The 19,345-nt window shown below is 57.4% G+C and overlaps 3 protein-coding genes across 5 annotated transcripts in view; 1 reads left to right on the forward strand and 2 right to left on the reverse strand.

Annotated features, from left to right (window-relative positions):
* The window catches only part of DCTN1 (dynactin subunit 1), a 49,502-nt gene extending 46,643 nt beyond the window's left edge, over positions 1–2,859 (reverse strand). The window contains exon 1 of the mRNA XM_077301386.1: positions 2,727–2,859. The gene's annotated coding sequence lies outside the window, so the exon portion shown is untranslated. The remainder of the gene's footprint in view (positions 1–2,726) is intronic.
* LOC143819584 (uncharacterized) lies at positions 1,286–5,748 on the forward strand. 3 transcript variants are annotated; one of them, XM_077301391.1, is made up of 3 exons: positions 1,286–1,503; positions 3,264–3,430; positions 3,705–5,748. In XM_077301391.1, exons 2-3 carry the CDS (start codon positions 3,326–3,328, stop codon positions 4,998–5,000), a joined length of 1,401 nt encoding a protein of 466 aa, XP_077157506.1. In that variant the 5' UTR covers positions 1,286–1,503; positions 3,264–3,325; the 3' UTR covers positions 5,001–5,748. The 3 variants fall into 3 exon arrangements, with proteins under 3 accessions (XP_077157506.1, XP_077157507.1, XP_077157505.1); XM_077301392.1 differs by lacking the exon at positions 1,286–1,503 and adding an exon at positions 1,543–2,268; XM_077301390.1 differs by lacking the exon at positions 1,286–1,503 and adding an exon at positions 2,945–3,129.
* A 2,352-nt stretch (positions 5,749–8,100) lies between these two features.
* On the reverse strand, positions 8,101–17,479 carry LOC143819586 (retinol dehydrogenase 11-like). The gene is made up of 6 exons (XM_077301394.1): positions 17,251–17,479; positions 13,392–13,631; positions 11,984–12,073; positions 11,223–11,411; positions 9,150–9,256; positions 8,101–9,051 (listed from the first exon to the last, which is right to left on the reverse strand). Exons 1-6 carry the CDS (start codon positions 17,399–17,401, stop codon positions 8,854–8,856), a joined length of 975 nt encoding a protein of 324 aa, XP_077157509.1. The 5' UTR covers positions 17,402–17,479; the 3' UTR covers positions 8,101–8,853.
* Positions 17,480–19,345: the final 1,866 nt, after the last annotated feature.

Below are 19,345 nucleotides of genomic sequence, written 5' to 3' on the forward strand. Positions count from 1 at the left end.
CATAATAAACCTATATAGTGAACACATTAAACAGTGATATTGATTATGAAATGAAAAACTACTGCTGTTTTAGAACAAAGTTGTCCAGTGTCACGTTTGAGACCAACACAGTTTTATTCTTCATCCATGCAAAAGCTTAAACTCAAAACAGAAGGCCATTAAGGGATCCCTGGACTCAAACTTTTCTCTGCTCTTCAGGACAACCCGGCTACCCACCAGAATCTACGGCTGGCTTAGTTGTTTCAGAAGAAAAACTGCAATAGCCTTAAACCCCGGACCAACCGGGGACAGGGTGATTCAAGCGTGGGTCTCTGCAGGCAAACTTCTCATGCCAGATTCTAAATGGAAAATATATCAGAGGTCAAGACACTGGACACGGGGCCTGGGGGTTCTAGATAAATTAACACAGAGTGCAAGTCCTCCTGCCCGGTCACTGAGGGGCCCTCCTGACTGCTCTGCTGACTGAAGAACCGTATCTGGCAGGCACGTGAGAGGAAGGCCCTTGGCAGTGGCGGCCCACCATTAAGGACCTGCCTCCCTTCTGGGCAGATGGGCCTGGGCCCCTGACTTTCGATTCTTAGACGGTGGCTGAAGACAGCTTTAGTTAAAAATGCACTTGACCAACTTACTAGCAGTCCTAAACTGTGATTTTAAATGCTGGCTTTTATAGATTTCATCTATATGTGGTAAAGTGCCTTGAGCTCTGTAAAAACAGTTCCACAGGGCCTGCAAAAGAGAGCTCTTCTGCCAGGCATTTGGTTGAGGTCGACTGGAGTGAGCAATTTCTGCAAGGCCCAAACCTCCCTCCCAGGAATCCATACACCCGACCTGAACCCTGGACCTGTTCAAACCCTTATTCTGATTAGACTGTTTCCTTCAGTTATGGTTATTGTTGCAGTCCATTTCTATGTTATGTAGAAACAAAGGGGAGGGCGGTATACAAATATAATATAATATTTTTTATTATTAGGTTATTAAATAAATAAATACATTACAAAGGGAAAGCAAGGCAAGGCAACCCTGGAAGTGATTTCTCTACATTTCACCCCAAAGCAATACACTCCCCACCCCCCCCGTGAGCCTTGTCCTGCAGCAGTAAGGGCAGTTCCACATCTGCCTTCCTCTAGTGGACAAAACAGTTGGAAGTTCCAGAGACATCTGGAAACCACTCCGCCTCTCATGCAGACCTTCCGGCCTGGACTCTTAGCCCCTGAATTGCCATCTCCCTGGCACTAGGACCCTGTGTGGGCCACGCCAAGCAAGCGCATCTGCGCACTGACAAACTGCACCATTTCCCTGCTTCGGCAGCAGCTGAAGCAGCCCCCCCACCAACAAAGCAAGGCTGCAGAGCGGGGCACTGACAGAGACGCTGTAGGACTCATACCAAAGGGAGCTGTTTCTCATTTCCCCCTCAACTGAAGCCAGGGAGACTGCAGATCTGGAGCAACCAGGTAACCATAGCAACACAGACCGGAGCTGAAGATGCTGTACCGTCTCTCTCAGGTAGGTCTGCTTCCTTCCTCTCCACATCCCCCCCTCCCCAATCATGACTTCACCACCAACCCTCCTCCCAGGACTCCCCAGCACTGCCTGCATCTTGCATCTCGTTCCCTGCCAGAGCCCCAAAGCTGCTCCAAAGCAGTGAAACCGGGCCCTTCTCATTTGGGCTCCAGACGGCTGTTTTCTGTCACACCCTCCCTTTAGCGGAACCAGCTCTCCCGCAGGCTCCCTGGAAGGATGCTCTTGAACACATGACAATGTTGCCTCATAGTGGATCACAGCCTTGGTCCGACACAGGCCACCACTGTTTACTTAGACCGGCAGCAGCTCTCCAGGGGCTCCGGCCGAGGGAGGTCTTCTGCCTCGCCTGATGAGACCCCTCAACCGCAAGCGCTGAGGCTTGTACCAGAGACCTTCTGCACGCCACGCAGAGGCTCTCTCCGCTATGTCCCAGCTCCTCATGCTTGGGAATCCAGCCCCCTCTTCCTCCTACTGGCTCCACGGTGCTTTGCTGCCATGAGGGGGTGGAACGAGATCCCTGCGGTGGCCATAGACAGCGAGCCCCCGGGAGCAACGTCAAGAGCTTTCCCGGGCCACAAGCTGGCTCGTGCCCCCTGGGCAGGGCCAGGCCCTGGAAAGCTCAGCATGGGACGCCCCTTGCTCATCGGTCAGGAGCCGCCGCCTGTCTGTCCGGGCGTTGGGTCGGCCCTGCTGGGTCTCAGCCGGGGCACTTCCCCGAGGGCGGCCCGGCGGGCGAGCTCTGCCCAGGTGAGCCGCCACGGGCCTTTCGCCGGGGGAGGAGCGGCCGCAGGACTCTGCCCTCGCACCGGGGGGGGGGGGGGGAGGCGGGACGAGCCCCTCCTGCGGCCGCAGCGGGCCGGGAGAGGTTTGTCCGCCTCTCTCGGCCGGGCCAGCTGAGGCCTGCCGGCCAAAGCCCAGCAACCTCCTGGAGGCGCCGCGCAGGCAGCAGCAGCAGGGGGGGAGGAGGGGTGGGGGGCGAAGGCGGGACCCCGGACTGGGGGGCGTGCGAGGACTGGGGGGCCCCGGGGCTGCAACGGGGTTCTGCAGAGGGCGGGCCTGGCCCGGGGCCCCCGCCGAGGGAGGAGCCTGGAGCCCGCCTGGGCCGCGGCCGGAGCCGGAGCACTGGGGAAGGAAGGGGCTCTCGCAGCGCCTGTCCCGCCCCACCCGAACAACGGCCCCGCGGGGTGGGCCTCCTCCTCACTCACCGGCCGCGTCCCCGGAGCCGCCTCCCTTCCGCCTCGGCCTCGGCGCCTGGCCCGCCGGGAAAAGGCCCCCTGTGCCCGGGCTGCCCGTCCCGCGCCGCCCGCGCCGGCTCAGGCAGTGCCCGGGACAGCCCGCGCCGAGGGTCCTTCGCGGCCCGCCCAGGCGGGTGGAAGGGGGGGCGGGGCTCCTCTCTTGCTGCTCGCGCGGGCGGCGGGTAGACTGCGCCGGGCCGGGGGGCTCGCGGGGCGATGCCTGCGGGGCGCGGGGCGCGGGCGCTGCGCCGGCTGTGCCTGGAGAACGTGGCGGCGCACATGGCGGACCTGTGGGCCAAGGACTACGCCGAGCGCGGGCTGGCCGAGGAGGCGCCGCCCTGCCGCTTCCTGCTCGGCCCCTTCGAGCTCCTCGGTGAGCGGGGTGGGGGGGAGGGATCCCGGGCCCCCCGCCCCCCCCCCCGCGGCCGGCAGCCCCCAACGCCCCCCCTCCCTCCCTCCCTCTCTCTCTCTCTCTCTCTCTCTCTCTCTCTCTCTCCCCCCTTGCAGCCGGGTCGCTGGTGCAGGAGCTGCTGCAGCTGCTGGGCGGCTCCCGGCGGCTGACTCGGCCGATGCTCCACCTGCTCCTGGTGCCGCACCTGACGGAGCTGAGCCTGCGCACCTGCCCGCACCTGGCCAGCACGGCCATCGCCCGCCTGGTCTCGGTGCGCTGCAAGGTGGGTGAGCGGTGGGGGGCGGGGGGCCGGGACCCCCGCGGGGCAGGCAGGGAGCCTTCCGGGCCCGCCCCCTTGGCCCTCCTCCTCTCGGCCTTGCTGAAGGCAGTGGAGGCCCGGCGGGGTGTGGGGCGGGGCAGCCCATCTGCCTTTGGGCCGCTCGGGAGCTGCGTGCCCAGTTGCCCTCCTGCACCTTCCTTGCATGCACGCCCGTCCCCCAATGCATAAGGGTTGCCTTTCCTCCCTGACTGGGTCTCCCTGGTGCTTCCTGCCGCAGAGCCTCTCCTCCCTGGACCTCCAGGGCTGCAGCCGGATCCCCTCGGCCGTCCTGGTCGACCTGCTGGAGGGCCTGCCCGGCCTCACCCAGCTGAACCTGTCGGAGACGCAGTGTGACACCCGGGTCCTGGCGGCTGTGGGGGGCTCCTGCCTGCACCTGCGTGAGCTGGCCATCTCCAACTGCAAGAGGCTGTCGGCGGCTTCCCTCCTGTACCTGGCCTACGATCCCTCTGCAGGGTCCTTCTGCTGCCCACGCCTGCAGGTGCTCTCCGTGGAGGGGCTGGAGCCGGCGGCAGGGGGCCACGGCTTGGTCGGGGCTCTGGCCTTCCTGCTGCTGGGCCTGCCCAGCCTGAAGTCCCTGGTCCATCGCCTGGCCTCACAGGCCATCTCGCTGATCCACAGCCAGCGGTTTGACCGGGTGCAGCTGGCCCCGGGGTTCCCCTCCCTGGAGGAGCTGACCCGGAGCCAGAGGGCCACCTTAGAGTGCCGCGGGATCACCCTGCCCCTTAAGCGCCTGGCCGAGGTGGGGGAGCCCCTCCTGCCTGCCGTCTCTGCAGTGTGTCCAGGCTTAGAGGAGGTGACGGTGCTCCTGGCTGACGGCCCCGGCTTGGCTCAAGGGTTCTGGTCCTGGAAGGCCCTCACCCACCTGACGCTGGACTGCGAGGGAAACAGGCACCTGGGAGAGCTAGTGCCAGAGCTGGCGTGTCTTGGGGGGCAGCTCCATTCCCTCTCTCTGGGGGGCTTCTCCCTGGAAGAGTCCGCCTTCCACGCCCTACTGAGCCGCTGCCCGTCTCTCCAGACGTTTAGCGCTTCCCTTATCCCTCCTGTGGCATGGGGGGCCACTGAGCAGCAGTTGGCACCTGAGGCCATGCAGGGAGCCTCCTGCCTTCAGCCACTGGCATTCCCCCAGCTTCGGGCCTTCAGCCTGCTGCTCGCCCCCTGCGATGGCTCGTCCTCACCTCCCCCCCAGGCCGTAGGGCTGCAAGCCAGCCTGGTGTCTTTGCTGCGGCACTCTCCGCTCCTGGTGACCCTGGCCTTGGTCTGCCTGCCGTTCTCCCTGGACGAGGTCTTCGAGAGGGTGCTGGAGCCCCCAGGGGTGGCCCTCGGGCACCTCCGGAGGCTCTCACTCTCCCACAGCGAGGTCTCGCCTCCCACCGTCCGCCGGCTTCTCGCTTTGGACAATCCGCTGAGCCACGTTGCCCTGGGAGGCTGCCCAAGCATCCACCGGAGGCACCACTCGGAGCTGCTGAGGGTGGTCCGCCAGCAGGGGCTGGACGTGTGCATCACCTGGGACTGAGAAGACTGCCTCACCTCTGTGGGGAGGGGCAGCTCCACGCCCGGGGCCAGGACCCAGACTCAGCCTGGCTTCAGGAAACTAGGTGGGGCAGGCAGGTCCTCCCGGGGCACAATGTGGGGCTGAAAGGAGCCCAGTGGGGCGAGGGATAAGGCAGTCGGTTGGGTTACTTGAACTCGCTCCCTGCACAAGCAGGTCAAAGTAATGCTGCCCCAGCCAGCCTGGGAACTGTACTTGCTCAGGAAGGTGGAAGCCCGGCTATTGGCCGAGCGAGCCCCTGGGAACACACACACACACACACACTCACTGTCTGTGGGCAGCCGCTGTTGCGGTTTCAGATCAGGTTCAAGGTGCCGGTCAAGACCTTGAAAGCCCTTCACAGCCCGGGAGCCACATATCTGGGTGGCCGCCTTCCCCCCCTCGCCCCTGCCGTGTGCCAGCTGGGCTCACCAGGCTGCCTTCGGTTGGTGACCCCACCCCTCAGGGTGGCCAGAGCCTGGGCCGTTTCCCTCATGGCTCCAGCTCCGTGGATAGGGCTCCCCAAAGAGGCGTTGCAAGACCCCCTTTTTCCCAGGGATTTTGAGGTGGTGAATGGAAGCATGTTTTTTTTGGAGGGGGGGCGGGTGGATTGAGGGCTTATTTTATCATTGGTTTTAGCAGGGATGTCTTAACTGTTGTTGTAAAGCACCCTGAATCAAGGCAAGGTGGAATATATGAGTTGAAGTACATAAAATAAATGAATAAAAATAAATCCTGCCAGATTAATCATTGGTTTTGATCAGGGTACAAGCCCTAGCGCTTCATGGGGCGGCCATGACCATAATGCACCCTGATTTCAACCTGTCTGACCGACAAGGCAGCTCCATGAAGTGGGGAGGAGAGCCCCCCCCCCGCCCCGTGGAGTCCCAGCTGGATGCAGGGTGGGATGCAGAGAATGGTGCTTCATGGCCCTGCACACCACAGGGCCCCCTCCTCTTCACCATGCCTCTCAAGGACTTCGACGTGGGGAGGGTTGGGGGGAATCCTTTTGAAGCCCACAGCCGGTGGGGGGGGGGGTGATTCGCTAGCACCTTAGCACAGGGAAAGGAAGTTCAGAATGGCCCTGCCAAGCTGGAACCAACAAAATGAAAATTGAACAGAGAGAAAGAGAGGGGCAGAGGGCCTGCCAGCCGGCTGAAGAGCTCAGATGCTGAAATAGGGACCCTTTCCTTGGCATGAGAAAAGAGGTCACAGAGCATGATTAGGTGGACTGAGTCAGCAAGGAGGCAGACGTCATCCTAGGTAGCCTGAGGAGGGGGGTGGGATCCTGGCCATGAGGAGGAGCTCTTTGGGTTGCCCCCCCCCCCCAAAGGATACGAGGCCCTAGCACTCACTCAGCATGATGGTGCCTCAGGCAAACATATGGCAATATTTTGATATCAAGATATTTATCAGTATTTCTGCTTTCTGTTGTGGTGCCTACCTTCCTCGACAAGGGATGGGGCGGCTTCCAGATGACCCCAGGCACGCTGCAATCAGGGGAGGCCCTCGTAGCAGCTTGGAATGAGACCAAGGCTGCTCCTTGGCCCCCAGGAGGGTTCTGCCCCTCACTGACTCCTGGCTAAAGCAGGTGATCCAGGACCCTGGTGCTGAAGCGGGCAAGGTGAACAGGATGCCCCATTTTGGAAGGCCCTCAGCATCAGAACGACTCCACTTGGGGCCCAGCCGCTCTTGCTGCTGCCACCAGGATATTCTTCTCCAGCAAAGTGGCCGAGAGCAGCTTCCCCAGTTATTTATTGATTCAGTCTGTATCCGACCACCCGTGGCAAGTGATTCCACTCAGGCTTTGGCAAGGTGTATGCATCATCATCATCATCATCATCATCATCACTAATAAAACAGCTTTTTGATGTGGAAACACTTCTGCTGTGTTTGAGGCTAGAGTGAAAGGGAAAGGAATACGTATGTCCCAGCCCAACCCCTGTGACAGACAGCGCTGACTTACCCTGTCCGGTGGCAGAAGAGGCAGGGAGGCACTGCCAGGCACCACGGAAGAGGGAGCGGTGGCAGCGGACTGCACAAGCCTTGGAGCGGCCACAGCAGAGTGAACACGACTCGGTGCATCCACAGCCTAGCACTGAAAATGGGTGGCAGAGGCAGAGCCAGGGGGCTCACCGCAGGGCCTCACCAGCCGCTTCACCCAATCTGCCTCTCCCCGCGCTGGCCTGCACCTGAGGTCAAGCGCCCCGCTCTCCTCCGGCCTTCAGGCTGAGAGGAAGGAGGCTTCTATGGGGGCACGAGGGGGGCGAGAATCACATTGTCGCAGGTTATCACAATTTCCCCCCCAATCCTGCTTAGATGCCAATGCTGAGGGCCTGCCTTGTGATCATGACAGAGATGTTTGGCTTCTTTCAGATTGGTTTCCCTGGCCGATGTGGGCAAGCTGCTTGGAGCTGCAAAGGCCACTTCCTGTCCTAGCAGTGAAATGATGCCAGGAGAAGGTGCTAAAATTCCCAGAGATCATTCACATGCCCTCCTGCAGGTCCTCAGCATTGCACAGAAACCTGGTTAGGCCTTTCTTCAGGCAAAGAGGCCTGGGGTCCATCACCCACTCAGACGCCACTCTCCCTTCCCTGGGCAGGTGAGGGAGCAGCTGATGGCCCCGCAAGGGTCTGAAGCCACTGTCCCTGCCGCTATTGCTGGGTATGGCATCTGATACCATTGACCAGGATGCTTTGGTGGATGGATTGCAATCAATGTTTGGGGTAAGAAGGACAGTGGCTTTGTTCCTTTCTTTCTATGCAATTTTTTTTACATTCAATAAAGCATAGACTCCTACTCACTATAGATAAGAATCATAGAATCATAGAGTTGGAAGGGGCCATACAGGCCATCTAGTCCAACCCCCTGCTCAACGCAGGATCAGCCCTAAGCATTTGATGTGATGCCCCTGATGTGATCAGCCCAAAATGGCATTAGCCTTTTTTACCGCTGCATCACACTGCCTGCTCATGTTTAGTTTACAATCCACAAGTACCCCAAGGTCACGTTCACACACAGTGTTACCTAGAAGCGTATCCCCCATCCAGTAGGCATGCTTTGCATTTTTCTGACCCAGATGCAGAACTTTACACTTATCTTTATTAAATTGTGTCTTGTTCTCATTTGCCCATTATCCCCAGATGGGTGTGGCTGGTGCCTTGTCCTGCATTCAGGAAGGTGTGTCAGTGGCTTTCTTGCAAAAGAGAGCAAGTGCAAAGTAAACTCTTTGGGCAGATCTGGACCTGCAGCTTTTGCTTTTTTCATTTACTGTTCTATGGTGTTTGTTCTTCTGACCTTTGTCGTCATATACTCGGGACTTTCGGAAGACTTCTGCCAGGCACCCTGAGAGTCAACCTGGCAGCCATGGCTTAAGTGGGCGAGTTCTCTGAGGGATTCAACATGGGCTAGATGGCTAGGAACAAAGAGGAGGCCTCAGTGGAGGGACGGAAGTGGTGGGTCCCACAAGAGTCAGCATTCAATCTGCGGCTACTTAATTTGTTCACAAATGATCTCGCTCCGGGGGGATGGGGGAGTAGTGCCATGGCCAGGTTTTCGAAGCACAGAATGTATTTGGATAATGAAAATGAAAGATGAAGACCCAAAGGAGCAGTGGGCAACAATGTGGCAGCTGAAGAGGAAGTCACGTCTGGGTCAGAGATAAACGCACTGGCTCAGGGTGGGGCAGCAGCAGCCGAGGTGGGAGGCTTCTTGCTGGAGGGCTGCCGCAGCCCCAGGCACCCTGCTCCTGGGGGAGAAAAGCGGGTGTGGGGCCTGACTGTAGGGCCCCAGGAGGAGCCCCTTGGCCCTGCAAGAGCACGGGAGCGGCTGCTCCCTGTCACCATGGGGTCCCCTCATTCCTGAGGCCTGTCAGCTGCTCCAGAGCACCCCAGAGTCTGCGGGCCACCTCTGCATCTTGAGCCTGTGTGGAAGGCAGCACCAGGCTACAGTCATCGTCAAAGTATTTGCCTGTGATGTCCTCAACTTCTCTGGAGACAGCACAGTACAGCGTGCTGACGGCACCTTCCTCTGCTGACTGGGAGGGGAGACAGGGAGCAGAAGTCAGCCCCAGGGGTGCTTTGCTGGGGCCCCGGCAGACAGCCGTTGCTCAGCAACCCCCCCCCCCCAGCTCACCTTCATAAAGATGCTGCAGAGGGTGAAGAGCAGGCGGACTGCCCAGTGGAAGCGGCTCATGATGTTTGTCCGGACCACCCCCGGGTTCACACAGTTGACCGTCACCCCTGCAAGAGGAGACAGGCCTTCCTTCACTGGCCAGGGCAGGGCATGACCCTCTTGCCCCCCCCCCAGCAGCAGGGATCAGTGGGGGCCTGAGGCACAGCGGTCAAGCACCTTAGACTACCCTGTGTCAAGAGGCCAGAGGCTTAGTTTCTGAAGGGGTCAACCCCACCCCAACAACAGTCCCCTTGGGAAGGAAGTGCCTCCTCACCCCAACCCAATTCTGTAAGGGAGCACGAGGGCTGGAGGCAACCCCCTCCCTGGCAGGACCCCCCTTCCCCCCAGGCCAGGCCACTTGCTGGTGGTTTGCCTCCCCCTCCTCCTGTGGCACCGGGTGTGCAGCCCATGGCAGTCCAGGTCTTGGTCCTGCCCATCACCTCCCCGCACTGTGCCACTGCCACACCGTCTTGCCTGGGTGCTTTGGGGGGTGTGCTAACTCCACTGAAGGGAGCAGGGGGGCTATGGAGGGAGCAGGGCAGCCTCCGGGTGGGGGGCAGTTGACAGACAGCCTCCCATTGAGTGTGGGCCACCAGCGGTATAGTCTCAGGAGCCCAAATGTGAGTCTGTGGAGGACCAGCTTCTTCCTGACCCTCAAAAGCTGAGGGATGTTGCTCCCCCCACCCCCACCCCCGACCTCAGCAGGAACCCCACAGATTCAGGCATTCTGGACCCTTTGGGACTGAACTGGAATGTCCACCTCCTTCCAGGATAGCACAAGGGTCTCCCTCGCTCTGCCAAAGGGGAGGGGGGATCTGTCTCTCTTCCTTTACATGGAAGGAGTCCTGCCTGCCTTGGCTGCTCCTAGAAGGCTAGAGGCCAACCCCTCCCAGGCTCCTCAACTAAGGGGAAATAAGGGCGGGTCATGCCACTGGGCACCACTGGGATGGTGCTTCGGCTGGCACCATTAGCACCACCCCTCCCAAACTACCACCTACTTCCCATGACTCCTGGAGAGCAAAAAGCATCCTTAATCCACTTTGGGCTGCTTAGCACAGTGTTTGCATATCTTGAGAGCACCCCAGCTGCATGCTTGGGTGGCATAGATCCATTTTGCTGATTGTGTGGCCTTGTTCTTACAACAGCTGACCAAAGTCTTGGCCTTGACCACAAAGGTCCCGCCTGACCCTGCAGAAAGCAGAGGGACATTTTTACCTCTAGCGGCCAAACAAGTTATAACTAAGGCCAGGATTCAGCACAGGGTCGGTCAGGGGATGGGTGGGTCTGGAGAATTCCATCCTCCTCCTCCCCAGGGTCAGTCACCTTGGAAAAGGAATCCTCAGGATGGTGCCCTCCAAGTGGGTGGGGCCAGATAGGGGCTTCTGATTGGCCCTTGGAGATTTGATTGACTGTGTACATTCAAAAATCGCTCTGTTGGCTATAGGTGCTGCTATAGGTGCTGCCACAGCACAAAATCTTCATGTTTTGATCACTGGTAACCTCCACATCAGCAAGAAAATATGCCTGAACAAGGAATTCCAGGAATCACAGAGTTGGAAGAGATCTCCAGGGTCATCTTGCCCAACCTCCCTGCAGAAAGCAGGAAATTCACAACTTACCTGCCCACCCACAGGGACCCCAATTCCATGCCCAGAGGATGTCAGGCCGGGCATTTAAAGGGGGCTCTGGTTAAGCAGATCTTCCACCTGATGTGCTGGAGAATTACTGCTTGAGTTACTCATACCTTCTTTCCTTCGCATTTTGTGGTTGGCTCCATATTTTGTGGCAGCCATTTGGTGGTTGCACCCACCACTTGGTGTCCAAATGTCAAAGGGGCCCACAGGCTCAGAAAAGTTCGGGAATTCTGAGCTGGAAGTTAGTGGAGGAGAGACCTCCTCTTCTAGCTGGGTGGGAGGGCCTGGATCCAGAACATACTGCGATAACATAACAGGGTAACGTCTCTTCAGCCACTGGGTTACTCATTTGGGAGGTGGGGGTGGCACTGACACTTCCTTTGCGCATCCCAAGGCTCACCTGTGCCCCAGAGCTGCCTGGCCAGCTCAATGGTGAAGACAACGTTCATAAGCTTGGAGCTGTTGTAGGCATGGCTGCCGCTTTTGGGCCACTCCTCTCCAGTCAAGTACCTGACATTCATGGTGCCCTTGCCGTGCACAAAGGAGGAGACGTTGACAATCCGCGCAGGGGAAGAAGCCTTTAAGGTATCTGCAAGGACAGGGGAGGAGACGGGCTGAGAGCAAAGGGCCAAACAGAGGAGAAGCAGACGACCTCCAGAGGGACCCAGGGAAGGAGGGCTCTCACTGGCACCCCCTACGCCTCCAAAGGCACCCCCACACTTGCCTTCTGGGGGGGGAGGAAGGACAGCCAGGAGACCTGCAGGCCGCCGAAATCAAAGACCATACTTGGGACCAGAAAGACTCTGATAAGGCCTTGCGTCAAGAACCAAAGAAGAACCCACAGGGTTGGAGCCAAGCTCTGGCCCTTCAGCATCCTGTTTGCCACACTAGCCCACCACTTGCCCACAAGTGGCCACCGTCCTGACAAAGAAGGTTGACCCAAGGAGGCCATGGGCCATCCTGCCCCCCCCCCCAACCGCAGTAAATAAAAGCTGCTCCACCCAGCTGACCTCTGCTAAGCTGTTCTTCCGGAGCCAGATGGTATTCAGAGGCTGTCCCTCCCCTCCCAATGAGAGGCCTCTGACGGCTGGTTCCCCTTGCCCAGTGCCAGGCCCAGGAGCCCCTCCGGACAGGGCATCCAAGAGAAGAAGTCAGCCTTACCCAGGAGCAGGTGGGTGAGGAGAAAGGGGCCCCGGACGTTGGTGGCGAATAACAACTCCAAACTCTTGGTGCTGGGGGTCCCTGGCAGGCCTGGGAGGGAGAGGAGGCAAAGGGGCAGTCAGGGAGGGGAGGGGGTCCAGAGCCACAGCCCATGCAGGGCGCAGGGGCTGATTCCAACCCTGGCCCCCGCCAATCTGCCCTGCCCCTGGAAGCAGCATGGTGCATCGGCTGCAGTGTGGATCGAGGTCTGACTCTCCCCTCACGCCCCAGGTTGTTGGGGGGCCAAAATGGAGGGGAGAGAAGTGATACCAGCCCTCTGGGGACCCCAGTGGGAAGCAGGGAGGACATAACTCAAATACATTAATCAAACACAGATGAACCCTCCCCTTTTTCTCTGAGCGCTCACTAGCCCTCCCTTCCTAGAAGCTGAAAGTTCTCCTTGGCCTCATCCTAGTCAGATGTGGGAGCAGCCTGGCCACATCAGCTGGAAGGAGTCCATCTCACCCAGCAGCCGAGTTCACAGGAGGGCAGCAGCTGTCAAGGGGGGGAGGAGGAGGACGAGGACGAGGAGGAGGACGAGGAGGAGGAAGAGGACGAGGACGAGGACGAGGAGGAGGAGGAGGAGGAGGAAGAGGAAGAGGAAGAGGAAGAGGAAGAGGAAGAGGAAGAGGAAGAAGAGGAAGAAGAGGAAGAAGAGGAAGAAGAAGAGGAGGAGGAGGAGGAGGAGGAGGAGGAGGAGTTGGGTCTTATATGCCTCTTTTCCCTACCCGAAGGAGGCTCAAAGTGGCTTACAGTCGCCTTCCCTTTCCTCTCCCCACAACAGGCACCCTGTGGGGTGGGTGAGGCTGAGAGAGCGCTGGTATCACTGTTTATCAGAGGGATTCTCTGAAGCGGAACAACAAGGGCTCGAGACGAAGAAGCCCGCAGGTAATGGGGCTGGCCACACAGACCCAGCCCCGCCCCCCATGGAAACCTTTGGGCTGGTTCAAGGCGCTGAAGCAGTAATTCACCGAGAAACAAGGTTGAAGTCCAGTCCGGTCCCTTTAGCACATGCCTTCTGACACTTTAGCAACGTCTGACACAGAGGCAGTGGGAGTGGCTGATACTGAGAATAAGGTCCTACTGGTTCCAAAGGTACCCCTGCACTCAACCTTTTTCTGCAGCTTCAGGTCAACAAGGCTACCTGCCAGCCTCTATTACAAAGGAAAAGGAAGACTATGCATGCCCAACAAATGAAAGGAAGGGGGGAGCCATAGGTGAGAGGGATGTTGTGCTCCTCCTGGTGATGTGGCCGGCACTGCAGAGGCCTCATGATGGCCTGGCTTCTGCCAGGTGGGCAAAAGGGATCTGCAGCAGGCCTTACTCCCAGGCCCAGCGCCTATACACAGAGACACCTTTGCCTCCCCACCTGTGATTCCCGCATTATTGACCAAGATGTCCATCCGGGGCTCCTCCTTCAGGAATTGTGTGGCAAAATCTCGGACGGAGGCCATGGAGCAGAGGTCCAGGAGGCGCAGGTGGACGTTGGGGTTGCCGGTGGCCCTTTGGATCTCGTCCCGTGCAGCCCGCCCCTTCTCTTTGTCCCGGCAGGCCAGGATGGTGCGTGCATTCCTGCGTGCCAAGTCTAGAGCGACGCATTTGCCAATCCCTGCAAAGCAGGCCCCATGAAGGGAGTCAGCGGCCACTGGAGTTCAGGGGCAAATTCTTTCATCCAACAACAGAATGACTTTGAGTCCAGGCGCACTTTGAAGACCAACATGGTTGTATTCACGGTATAAGATTTTGTGTGCACGTGTCTGCAACATTCACTGTGCATGCATGCCTGCAGAAGTTGAAACTCTGAACAAACTGGAGGCCACTTGGCTGTCTTTGGGGAGAACAATGAGTCATTTCAGACGACTCTCACTAAATGAAGTGGGCAGGATGCTAGCAGCAACGAGGGCAGCCACTTGCCCACTAGACCCATGCCCATCGTGGCTCCTAAAAACAACAGACAGAAGAATAGGAGCCCCCTCCAGGAAATTATACTAAACCGGGAGGGGAAGCAAACACAACTGAAGACAGCAACAGAATACAGGATGATCTTGATAGGCTCAAGAAGTAGGCTAAACTGATTAAAATGTTCTATAGGGACAGATGTAAAGTTCTGCATTTAGGTAGGAAAACCCAAATACACCAATATAAGATGGGGGAGACTTGTCTTGGCAGTAATATGTGCGAAAAGGATCTAGGAGCCTTAGTAGACCATACATTGAACATGAGTCAGCAGTGTGACTCCGTGGCTAAAAAGGCAAATGGGATTTTGGGCTGTATCAAACGGAGTATCGTGTCCAGATCATGGGAGGTGATGGTACCGCTTTACTCTGCTCTGGTTCTGCCTCACTTGGAGTCCTAGGTTCAGTTTTGGGTACCCCAATTGAAGAGGGATGTTGACAAACTGGAATGTGTCCAGAGGAGGGCAACAAAGATGGTGAGGGGTTTGGAGACCAACACATATGAAGAAAGGTTGGGGGAGCTTGGTCAGTTTATCCTAGAGAGGAGACGATTGAGAGGGGATCTGATAACCATCTTCAAGTATTTAAAAGGGCGCCATATGGAGGCTGGAGCAGAATGATGAACAAGAACAAATGGGATGAAATTAATTCAAAAGAAATTCCATTTAAACATCTGGAAGAAGTTCCTGACAGAGCGGTTTCTCAGTGGAACAGGCTTCCTCGGGAGGTGGTGGTTCTCCCTCTTTGGAGATTTTTAAGCAGAGGCTGGAGAGCCATCTGATGGAGAGACTGATTATGTGAAGGCTCAAGGGGCTGGCAGGGGACAGTGGAGGAGTGAGAGGGATGTGAGTGTCCTGCGTAGTGCAAGACTAGATGGACTAGATGACCCATGAGGTCCCTTCCAACTCTATCATTCTATGATTCTATGAAATAATCAACCTCTCCCTCTCAGGAAAATTCCCGGAGGGATTAAAAGAGGCAGTGGTACACCCATTGCTCAAAAAAACACCTCTGGCTCTGCAGGAGCCTGACAACTACCGCCTCGTCTTGCATCTAGCATTTCAGGAGAAGTTGGTTGAAAGGGATGCTGCGGACCAAATATCAGCATTCCTGGAGGAAACTTAAGCCCTTGACCCATTTCAGTCGGGCTTTCGGCCTGGACGTTCGGTAGAGACAGCGCTAGTTGGACGACCTCCCATGCCAGCTAGACCGAGATGGGTCAGCGCTGCTCATACTATTAGATCTTTCAGCAGCATTTGACACAGTCGATCATGAGCCCCTAGCTCACTGCCTAGCCAACACTGGGATACAGGGAACAGCCCTTAAATGGTTGATTTCCTTCCTCTGGGGTTGCAGGCAGAGGGTAGCGATAGGAGAGAGAATATCTAACCATCACTAGCTCACATGTGGAGTCCCACAAGGAGCAGTCCTCTCTCCTATTTAACATCTTTATGCGCCTTTTGGCTCAGCTGGTATGGAGGTTTGGGCTGGGTTGCCACCAATATGTGGATGACACCCAGCTCTTCCTCCTGATGGATGACCACCCTGACTCTCCCTCAGAACCCTTAGCCAGATGTCTGGAAGCAGTGACAACGTGGATGAAGCCAAGTCACCTGAAGCTCAACCCTACAACCCTGTGGCTGGGTAGGAAGGGACCATGGGAGGAAGCATGCCTGCCCACCCTGGACAGTATGCAGCTCTCACCAACAGACTCTGCCAGGAACCTGGGCGTGATCCTGGATGTTTCCTTTACAATGGAAGCCCAGGTCACAAAGGTAGCACAGCTGGCATTTTACCACCTCTGCCAAGCCAAGCTACTAGCGCCCTACCTGGACCCAGAGCACCTAGCCACAGTGATCCATGCGACAGTCACCTCTAGGCTGGACTTCTGCAACTCACTCTATGCAGGCCTGCCCTTAGCCTTGACCTGGAAACTACAACTGGTGCAGAATGCTGTGGCCCAGATCCTCATTAAAACATCATGGAGATCCCACACCCGGACGGTATTCCAACAACTCAACTGACTCCCAATTGAATTCCAGATCAGGCTTAAGGTTTTGGTTCTTACCTTCAAGGCCATATGCAGTCTGGGCCCAGTGTACCTAAGAGACCGTCTCTCCGCCTATACTGCTCAAAGAGCTTTACACTCCGCCACCTCCAACTGGCTCCGGATCCCTGGCCCCAGAGAAGTACATCGGACCTCAACAAGGGCTAGAGCCTTCTTGGCCTGGCCCCCCATCTGGTGGAATGAGCTCCCTGAGGAGATCAGAGCCCTGCCCGAACTCCCAAAGTTCTGCAGGGCCTGCAAAAGGGAGCTCCTCCGCCAGGCATTCACTTAAGGCCGACCGACTCAGAACACCTGCTGGCCCTACCCTCCGACACCCTGCCATGACTGAACAATTTGATCTCCCCAGCATTGTTGTTATTAATGTTGTGTTGTGAATTGTTACTGAGAGTATGACATTATATTGAAAATTGTATAATGTTATAGATTGTTTTAATGTTCCATGTAAATTTATGCAGTGTTCCATGTAAACCGCCCAGAGGTGTAAGGAATGGGCAGTATAAAAGTCTAGATAGACAGACAGACAGGCAGACAGATCTTTGTCCTGCTGCTTCAGACCAACACAGCTACACACATAGCTTTTCTTAATTCTCCCAGCTTAAGTTTGCGTGGAATAAGGTTAAGCCTAGCACTGGACCCGTCTTGCCCCTGTTTGCTTGCTGGTGAAATTCAGGGATTGAGTTACAAATTTCATACTTATGCTCTATGGATTTCAGCAATCTCAGGATCTACTGAGTCCATTTGCCAGGGGTGTGCCCTCCCTGTGCTGCAGAGGTCTCTCTCTCCCAGGGCAGAACTAGGCCAGAGGTTGTTGGCAGAAAAAAGGAGGGTTCCAGGCTCATTTAATCATCAACCGATCAAGAAACCAGGGCTGTTGACTGTCCTTCACCTGTTCTGGGGGCCATTCCAAAGGGGCCAGAGCAGCCTATTCGTGTCCATTTGAGCGCGGGGGGGGGGGGGTGTTTTCTCCACCACGAATGGAGGGGCAGACGGAGAGGGACTGTGACCGTGCCCACTGAGCGTCCCACCAGCTCGGGAGACCCGAGCGACCCTCGTCCCGCTCAAATCGCTCGAGCGACTGAGGCCGCAGTCCCCGGGAAAGCCAGGCCGGCGAGGAGAAGGAGCCCCCCCCCCCCACCGGCCGCCCCGTCGGCGGGCACAGCACTGGCACCAGTACCAGCCCCAGCCGCCCTCCCGGCGAGCCTCACCGCTGTTGGCGCCCGTGACCACGGCCGTCTTGCCGCTCAGGTCCACCGGGCAGGCGCGGGGCCGCCAACGGCGCTTCGACGGCGCCCGGAGCAGCAGCAGCAGGAGCAGCAGGAGCGGGACGACGAAGGCGGCGGCGGCGGCGGGCGGCATGGCTGCGGCGAGGCAAAGGCTGGCGAGGCGGGCCGCAGGGGCAGGAGCGCCGGGGGCGGGCCGGGGGTGGCTTTGCCAGAGGGCACGCGGGGGGGGGGGGCGGGGGAAGAAGGGCCGGCGGAGCTTCTGCGTGGCGGCCAGGTGGGCCCGGCTGGAGCCCCGGCGTGTTTCCCTCCCGGGCTGGGGGGTGGGGGTTGCGGCCTCTGGCCCCGGGGAGGGAAGCTCGCTAGACGCCGTCTGCAGCGGCGAGGGAAGCCAGCCCGGGCGGGCACCTCGGAAGATGGAAACGAAGGGCCCGGCGCGCGCGGGCACGTGGCCGCGCAGCAAGAATACCGAGGCGTCGGCTTTCCGCCTTGTGCGGCTCCCCGAGGATCCCGGTCACTGCCGACCAGGCAGCTGGGCATCTGTGGCAGACCTGGTCAAACAGGTCCAAAACTGGAGCGGCTAGAGCGGATGGCTGTGATTACTAAGAGTCAGCGTGGCTTTCTCAAGAACAAGTCAGACTTTCTCTCTTTTCAGAAAGTTATTTCCTTGCTATATCAGGGAAATACTGTGGACAGTTTACCTCGGTTTCAGTAAGGCTTTTGGCAAGGTTCCACATGATATTCTTGTTGACAAATCGGTAAAATGCGGTATGGATCCTTTCACTTGTAGGTGGATTAAGAATTGATTGGCAGATTGCACCCAAAGGGTGCTTGTAAATGTTTCTTCATCCTCATGGAGAGGAGTGACAAATGGAGTGCCTCCGGGATCTGTCCTGGTCATTGTGTTAGTCAACAAATTCATAAATGATTTGGATGAAGGAGTAGAGGGGGTGCTTAATTTGCAGATGACACTATACTGGGAGGGGAAGCAGACACACCAGAAGCCAGAATCAGGATACAGGATTTTCTTCATGGGCAAGAAAACCATAGTAAAGCTCTGCATTTCAGTAGGAAACATCAAAGGCATCACCATAGCATGGGTGAGGCTTGTCTTGGCAGTAGTACTTGTAAAAAGGATCTGGGGGTCCTGGCAGACCAGGCACTGAACAAGAGTCAGCAACATGACTCGGTAGCTAAAAAGGCAAGTGAGATTTATTAAAAGTACAGTGTCCAGATGATGTTACCACTTTATCTGGTAAGACCTCACTCAGAGTACCATGTTCAGTTTTGGGCACCACAATTGAAGACAGGTGTAGAGAAACTGGAGCATGTCCAGAGGAGGAATGCGAAGATGGTGAGGGGCTTGGAGACCAAGTCATCTGCGGAAAGGCTGAGGGAATTTGGTCTGTTTAGCCTGGAGAGAAGGCGACTAAGAGGTGATATGATAACCTTCAAATACGTGAATGGCTGTCATATCGAAGAAGGGGCAGAGTTGTTTTCTGTTGGCCCAGAACAGAGGTTCTCAACCTTCCTAATGCTGCGACCCTTTAATACAGTTCCTCCTGTTGTGGTGACCCCCAACCATAAAATTATGCAAGGGTTCTTTCACAGCAATTAAAGTGAAACTGACCAATGGTGTAAAGCAGTGGTCTCCAACCCACAGCCTGCGGACTGGTGCTGCGCCGCTAAGGCCTTGGCCCCGGGCCGCGGCTCCCTCTTCCTGCCCCCCTGAAGCGAGAAGCTCGCCAGGCCACGAGCAAATCGGCAGCCAAAGCGGCAAGCTTCTTGTTTCGGGAGGGGGGGGGGAAGAGAAGCTTGCCAGGCTGCAAGCTAATTGGCTGCTAATGGGCCCCACCGGGCGCAAACACGCACGCGTGGCAAGTCCATGCATGCACGTTTCCGCTGGGGCTGCCGCACGTGCACGGAGCCCCGGGCTGCCCTCTCCCTCCACTCCGGCGCAGCGGTCCGTGGCAGCCAGAAGGTTGCGGTCTGCTGGCATAAAGATCCCTTGTTAATGATTGTATATAAATTATTTCCCCCCCCCCAGGATTTCTCAGTTCAGTTCTGCCTCTTGTTCCAC

The sequence above is a fragment of the Paroedura picta genome, chromosome 10 (genome assembly GCF_049243985.1).
Source record: "Paroedura picta isolate Pp20150507F chromosome 10, Ppicta_v3.0, whole genome shotgun sequence".
Classification (NCBI taxonomy): Eukaryota; Metazoa; Chordata; class Lepidosauria; order Squamata; family Gekkonidae; genus Paroedura; species Paroedura picta.